This window comes from Nothobranchius furzeri, chromosome 8 (genome assembly GCF_043380555.1).
Source record: "Nothobranchius furzeri strain GRZ-AD chromosome 8, NfurGRZ-RIMD1, whole genome shotgun sequence".
In the NCBI taxonomy this organism is placed as follows: domain Eukaryota; kingdom Metazoa; phylum Chordata; class Actinopteri; order Cyprinodontiformes; family Nothobranchiidae; genus Nothobranchius; species Nothobranchius furzeri.
Genome location: NC_091748.1, coordinates 65,110,172 through 65,117,632, shown reverse-complemented (window position 1 = coordinate 65,117,632; position 7,461 = coordinate 65,110,172). Strand labels below are relative to the sequence as shown.

The following is a 7,461-nucleotide window of genomic DNA, read 5'->3' as shown; positions in this document are numbered from 1 at the left end:
GGTTACCTTATATTTACTAAAAGGAAATCCAGTAGAAGTCCTGATTTACTTTTGCAATAATTTCACTGCTGATTTTCCTGAATTGTGGTGCATAAATAGCTCCTATAATGCCAAAATAGGTCAAAGAGACCAGTGTATTTACTGTAATAGAACACTGAATTATCCATTTCAAAATTATTTGAGGTCAATATATTGAATTAACACACACACCCTATTAATAAAAGACAATCTTTACATCCAGTTAAGGACTTGAGAAAGCCATGTAGGTGTAACCACTGTAGCTCAGCAGCATTCTTTCATTTTTCTGTACTCAGAAAAAACACTAAAGAATAAAGTTTTGTATTTTAGAGGATTTGGACATTCGGGTGGTTTTGTATTTGAAGCTTAGCAACTTCTCACTATTTCCAAAGAAACTTAGTCAATTCTGTAAGTCAAAGTATTTCAAAATGATATATCATATAGTCAAGTTGTTTTTGTTTATCATTTAAGTAAAACAAACAATTTGAGATTTAAGTGTATGTTTTAATATCCTTTCACCACAACACCTTCAAATGTATGCAGGAATGGTTAAGAACAGTACAACCCAAATCATCAAAAAATCACTTCAAGCTTGTGTCACATATCTTGCAACACGCAAACCAGCCTGTTCACTTTATCTGGCTTCAGACCAGACACAAACATTCATGGGATTATAAAACATTTTCTGGCAGAAACTAATCTCTTCAGCTAAGGTTCAGCTGGTCCATCAGCAAAGCTCCAACCACAAGCTGACAAACCACTTCACTACCTATCTAGCTCTGCTAAGCTGTAGTCATTACTCCACATTCAGTATAATTGTATTTAAATAAATAAAACAAATAAATTGCCCTTTGTTTTGATGTGATATCGTGTGTTTTTCAAGGCAGAGCAGCACAAGAGTAATGGGGTATGTTTAGTTACAATCATTATGCAAAAATAGGAAATTACAGCTTTTATTCTTGTTCTGGTGAGGAATTCAAAGCTTTGGAAAACTTAAAACCCTGACACCAGATTAACTGGTGTTTCAACTGGCCCCAGCGAACTATCCGGCTTAACTGGTTTAGCAACCACCCAGTCCACAAGGGCAGAGTGCTCATTGCAGTTGTCCTTAGTTAGGATCTTGATCAGGGCTCGCAATCTCTCATCATTTTTAAATAAAAGGGCAGTATTGCACAAAACCCATCTTCAAAAAATATCTCCAGTAACAAAACAGTCCGCCCCAACTGTTGGCTCATAAGCTTTGTTTTTTAGTTAAATAAACATGACAGATTGTTGTTTCTACCTGAGTTTTGTGGATGGACTGCATTTCAAATGCGGGTCATTCACTTGTTTCCACATTACATACATTTCAGGTGGAAGGAATCTGTGCACAAGGAGAAGCTGTCTCAAAAAGCAGGGCTCCAGATCGTTCTGTTGTTTGGAAGGCACGTTCAGACCTAGCGTCTTCACCCCACTGTGAGATGTAGGTTCAAGTCCTGCTTTGGCCAGACACATGCCCATGTAGGCATCATCGATCGGGTGGATGGTAATGTTCTGAGACATCTGGTGTATCACTGATGCCGTGAATCCAGATAACAAATAGCCCCCGCCTCCACAGTATGGAGGGTACGTGTTTGTCTCCTGTATCTGAACTGGAATGAAATACTTGCTTCCCGTCCACCTGACAACCTTTTCCTCGATGAACAAGTATCCAGTGAAGAGGTGTTTGCTCCCATCATTGTCCTCGAGGCTTTGGAGGTAATCGATTATGTTGTCTGTGTTAGCAAACACATCATCGTCCCCGTTAAACAGAAAAGGAACAGCTGAACATCTTGTTTGCACCCACTGCAGGAAGAGCGTCTGCTTCAAGGTGAGGTTGTGAAATGAGTCGATGAAATCCCACTGAAGAATGTCACCGAACTCATCTTGCTCCATCTGAAGGAGTGTGTTCAGCTTTGCTTTCTCTTGATCAACCCCCGAAGTTCCCACGATGAAGAGCCTGCGGATCCACGCTCCTTTGTACAGCCTTTCTTTGGCCCAGGTTTTGCGCAGCACTTCTCGGCGGTCGTAATTCTTCGGTGAGCTTTTGATAACCAGCAAAAGGAAAACCTCTCCGGATCCGTTCGCTCCTCCGCATTTGTCAGGGGCATCCAGCAACATGGGAAAGTGGCGGCAGTGACGATAATAGAGAAAGGTTTTTATAACACTGGGAAGAGACTTGAAGTCTGTCATGTTGGTAACAGACATGTTCTGCTCACACTTTGGCATCGGCAAAACATTAGGAGCGATTCCGATGTGTGTTTTCACTTTAGTGTAGTTTTGACCACGCCGATGAGGACTTCTGGAGATGCTGGGCTCAATGTTGTACTTGCTGATGAAAACAATCATCAGGACCGCTCCCAGAATGAGGAATAGTTGTTTCAAAATTCTTTTTTTCTTTATATCCCTGCAATCACAAAATACAGATTTTACTTGGTTGCATACACGTCTCTCAATGATATATAAGGAAGACATGCAGGGGTTTATGGGGCTTGGAGAAGGAAGACCAAAGTAGGGCTGCAGCAGATGAATGGATATAACCTTCCTTCCAAAATGACTGAAACAGACTCTTTTGGGATTTCCCCACTGTAAAATTCTTACATACTGCACCTTTAACCCCCAGAGACCCAAATTTAGAAAACAATTGCAAAATATTTTTTTTAACTTATCACCATGTTGTTCTGGGAGGCCAGATAAACGGGCCCATTTACACATTTTAACAGCCAATAGTGTTGCAGAACTGACCAATAGGACCTATTAGCAATGTAAATGTGGTTTTAAAAAGAAAAAAAAATGGGGAAGGTTTATTTTTGTAGACTTAAATCTGATGTTGTAATATTGCAACCGTGGGTCTCTGGGGGTTAAAACTACAGTTTAGACAGCCCTGAATATTTGCAAATATTTCTATTTGATAGGATAACATGTAAATATGTGAATGTGTAAACCAAAAGTTTTCTTCTACAACCAACTCTATTTCCAGTTTATATCTAGCAACTTGGGATGGACAAGCTTCTGCTTCAACGCATTTCAATTTCAATTACACGACCTATTCTAAGCTGTAATTGTACAAAAGACTCAAAACTGTACAAGCAGAGCATTAATTCATCTTATGTGCAGTAGATATAGTTTAACAAAGTGAGTCTAGCTGTCGGAGTCGGTTAATCTCCATAGCTTTTGTTTCCTGCTCTGAGCTCAGCACACTAATCTTTTGACTGCTTGGGGCTTTCCCCCACGTGAAGTACTTTCCTAAAACATTTCAATGGTCTCTGTCCTGTCAGGTCTTTATCCTACTGTGGTTTTTCATCATATTTAGGTTCTCTTTGGATTTACCTGACTGTTTAGTTGATGTTAGTTGTGACATTTTTTCTTCCTAACCTCTGAAGCTTGTTGGCTTTTGTACAATCGATCCCACCATTCTAGCTAAAAGGTAAAACTATTGATCTTTACAAGATGAAATTATAATGTTACTCAAATTATTCTGGTAAAACTTAAAACTCTGATTTTTTGTGTGTGTGAAAACTTCCACACAACACTTCCTTGTATATTTCTGAGTACCAAACCTGACCTGACCACATATCACAGGTCTGACTTCGTGCTTCAGAGAAGCTGCAACACTTTTAATCATTTCATTTACGGCAACCATCTGAATACTAAAACAGGAAACCAACATTTAGCTCAGTAGTTTAACTTGTCAAGTCTAAGGTTACAAAAGAATGCGTTTTCCATACCAAAGCATTGTTTCAGTTCAGAATGTAGTCGGGCCATTTTTTTTTGAGCCATTGGGTTTGATAAACATTTGTTGCTCCAAAACTTGTCTCGTAACATTTCATAAGAATCCTTTTAAAAATGTTCTGTTTTGCTCGAATGCTCTTTTTAATGTCACTGGAGCTTTAACTTTTTTTTTCCTGTCTAAATTACGACACCTCAGATGCATCCGTTTCAGGAACTAGAAATGAGTCACATAAGAGGAAAACAGGATCTGGACTCTTATTCCCAGATTAGTCTCTCAACATCTCACCTCAGATTGGATAACAGCGGCGCAACTCTGCCACCAATTCAGTTTGCTTTGCAATGTGGATGTCTTATCTCCACAAATAAAGCAAGTCTGAGGCCCTGTCCACACGTAGCCCGGGATCTGCCAAAACGTAGATATTTTTATACGTTTTGGCCTGTCATCCACACGAAAACGGATCTTTTTAAAAACTCCGGCCAAAGGGAAGATCTGCGTTTTCTCCGATTTGGGTGTCTGCGTGTGGACAGACAAAACCGGAGTTTTAAGGTCCGCAACGTCACTTTCCGCGACAAAAAAACGCTGACATCACGTGTGCGACCTGTGTTTACACTAGCCGACAGCATGGATGCCCTCAGAGCTGTGCTCGCTTTATCAATTGTCCAAGCGATTTTGCTTGTTTGTTTTTGCAAGCGGAATTACTGCTCCTTGCGGAAGACCACAGACGAAGGACGAGGTTAAGAACGGGGGAAGTACTGCCGCCTACAGGTCTGGCATGTCCTTAACAACGTATTTATCCGGGTACGTGTGGACAGAGTTTTTTTTTAAACGAGGTGGTGTGGATGCAAGTTTTTGGAGGGGCGGATATTCGTTTAAAAAAAAACCCGGCTACGTGTGGACAGGGCCTCAATGAGTTCTGCCATGTGGTGGAGCTGCTAACGCTAAAGGATAGCTTCTAATAGTCGAAACGTTCTCTGCTGGGCGCTAAACCAACAGAAGATAATTTTCATGTGTAGCCTGCATGAAAAACTCAGAGTGACGGATTAAAATAAAAATAAAAAATTTAAATAAAGGTGAAGTGCGTAAGACTAGAGTATGATGACATCTTGTGGTAAAATTTGGCTTCTGCAATGACTTTCTCACTCCTTTATTCATGGCTGTTGCCAGTTTCGTTTCAGCACCAGAAGAGTCTAGATAACAAGCAAAGACAAATCATAAACAGTAAGTTGATAAGTCGATCCATACATTCTCATATCTTGTGCTAGCACTCTTTGGTGTTTTATGGTAGGGAGCACTTCAGGGTTTGCCCCAGTGCTTTATAAGCCTGGTGGGCCACCAGGCCTTGCTTGGTCCCCCACCAGGCCAAGCGTCCACCCCATCACCACCCTCCCCCACAGTGGCAAACACATGGTAGCAAAACAAGCCACGCACCCTTCTGCTGTCATGTTCAATGGACGGTAGCGGAACGATCCATGCACCCCTCCGCTCTCATGGTCTGCCAGGCCTAGCAAGTTTTCTGGGGGAAACCCGGCACTTACTACACTTATTATGGTAACATGCCTCTGAAATAACTTTTGGTTCGCTCTTGTGATTGGCTTTGGTTGATTAGAGAACTCTGGAGCTTTTTGCCGGCCGTAGTTAAATTACAAATGTCTGCTCTACAGCGTTAGCTTGCAGTAGACACGGCAAGCACAAATCGTAAATAGTTACTACGTCCCATCTTCCTTTATTTAGAAAAGAAAAACTGACAACCCCTCCAGCCGACTGAGAATGAAATCTGTTTCAGTATAACTTCCCTTCCAACAATATTCTAGACAGACTGTTTTGGGACTATTCCACTGTAGAAATCTAATGTTACCCTTACACACTGCACTCGTGAACTACACCTTTAAATTATAATAAATCTCGATTTCACTGAAAAATGGCTTCCAGTATACAGTTTTCAGTCTAAATTTCTTTGTTCAACTAATGTTTAGCTTTTCCAAGTTGCTCCCAATTTGTTATTTTTGTTTCAGAATTAAATGGTTAACCTATGTTTTTTTTACCATCTACAAATACACTTAAAACATATTAAATCATTAAGTCAACAAGAAGCCTAAACAACCTGGCTCATATCTAAAGCTTAGTTGTGGTTAGACAGGTTACACAATTGTTTTGCAAAGTAAATTAAATTGATTTGGGGATGAAGATAGACAGAAGATAGACAGTGGGATCTTGTTTCACACAATAACTTGCTTTTCTGGTTTCACACCCCATTTAAATGGAAGTGATACTTGTTCCAACTAATATATATATATATATATTAGCTACATTTTCAATTATTACAGATAATCATTATAAAAAAAGTAAGCCTAAACGTGTGAGGTGATCAAATGTTTGGGAGGGATTTTACCATCATGAATGCATGTTTGTGCATTTGTATTTATTTGTTCTGAATTTTCCACCGGGGTACAATAAAAGTCCATCTTTATCTCCAAAATTAGAAATGAAAAAGCATACAATTCATACATTAGTCAATGAGACGAAACGAACATGACAAAGAATTTAACAAAGGTGGAAATTGTGAGGATTCAACGTAGATTTATATACACGCGGAAATTGTGAGCCTATTATTCCGCTTTTAACTATAAAAAAGACGCTCGACGACAATTTTAATTTAGTGAGCATAAAATTAAATCGGCAACAATAAGTTAAAAAATAAACAACACTTACCTCAACATTTTGGTGGTTGTTTTATGACACGATACGGCTGATGAAGAGACCAGTGGTCGTGTACGCGGAAGCCGTCGTTACGGTTGGGAAAGGGTGCGTTCCCCCATGCTAGCCCTGAGTTCAGTTTATGTCAACACGCCCACACGGAGCATGCGCGCTGTCAACACACGTTTGGAGTGATGCTCAAACTACACTTTTAGTAGCATACATATGTATATGTCGATGGTTCTGACACGTTATAGTTATTATGCGTTATACTCAGATTCAGACGCCAAAGCTGCCTAAGAAGACAGAGAAGATAAAAACCTCGATCCATCTGGGGAGTCGTAGCAACAGTTTGCCTAAACATTAAAACTCGTTGGGAAATCAAACATCATTTGCTAGAGTAATCTGGCTCTGGAAGTAAATTTGAGTGGATCAGCCCATGAAGGTCAAAATAAGACTAAACATATGTATGAAGAAATTAGTAAAATGTGCAGCAGCTGAGAGGACAGAGTCAGAAATAATATCCTTAGGGAATTTTGAGTAGGTCTACCTAAACTCATAACATTGGAATATTGTGGAAAAGCTTATTTCAACACCCCAGTTCAACTTAAATGTAAAACTAAAATAAGAGATAAACTCATTACATGCAAAGTAAGCTATTTTGAGTTTTATTTGTAATATATGTGACTATTATGGCATACAGCTTATGAAAACCTCAAATTCAAAATATCAGAAAATAAAAAAATTGTGAAAAGATTCAATATTATAGGTTAAAATAAACAAAAATGTGGATGATATTAACCCTCTGGAGGCAGGCGTTGCAGATCTGCAACAGTTAAAACCTACCTACCTGGTCACTCCACATACGTATTTCATGAGCATTTTTTAACTCAGAAATATCCCTGAAGGACTTAGTTGTTCGTCCTTTTATCAAAACTTATTTTGAGTCTGAGAGGGTTAAAATGTTTAGAGTTTCATCTGTTTATAGTGCATTTACA

The 7,461-nt window shown here is 39.4% G+C and overlaps 1 protein-coding gene across 1 annotated transcript; it reads right to left on the bottom strand.

Annotated features, from left to right (window-relative positions):
- Nucleotides 1-501: 501 nt before the first annotated feature.
- Nucleotides 502-6,618, bottom strand: LOC139071566 (N-acetyllactosaminide beta-1,3-N-acetylglucosaminyltransferase 3-like). The gene is made up of 2 exons (XM_070554213.1): nt 6,479-6,618; nt 502-2,443 (listed from the first exon to the last, which is right to left on the bottom strand). The coding sequence occupies exons 1-2, from the start codon at nt 6,484-6,486 to the stop codon at nt 1,297-1,299; spliced, it is 1,155 nt and encodes a 384-aa protein (XP_070410314.1). The 5' UTR covers nt 6,487-6,618; the 3' UTR covers nt 502-1,296.
- Nucleotides 6,619-7,461: the final 843 nt, after the last annotated feature.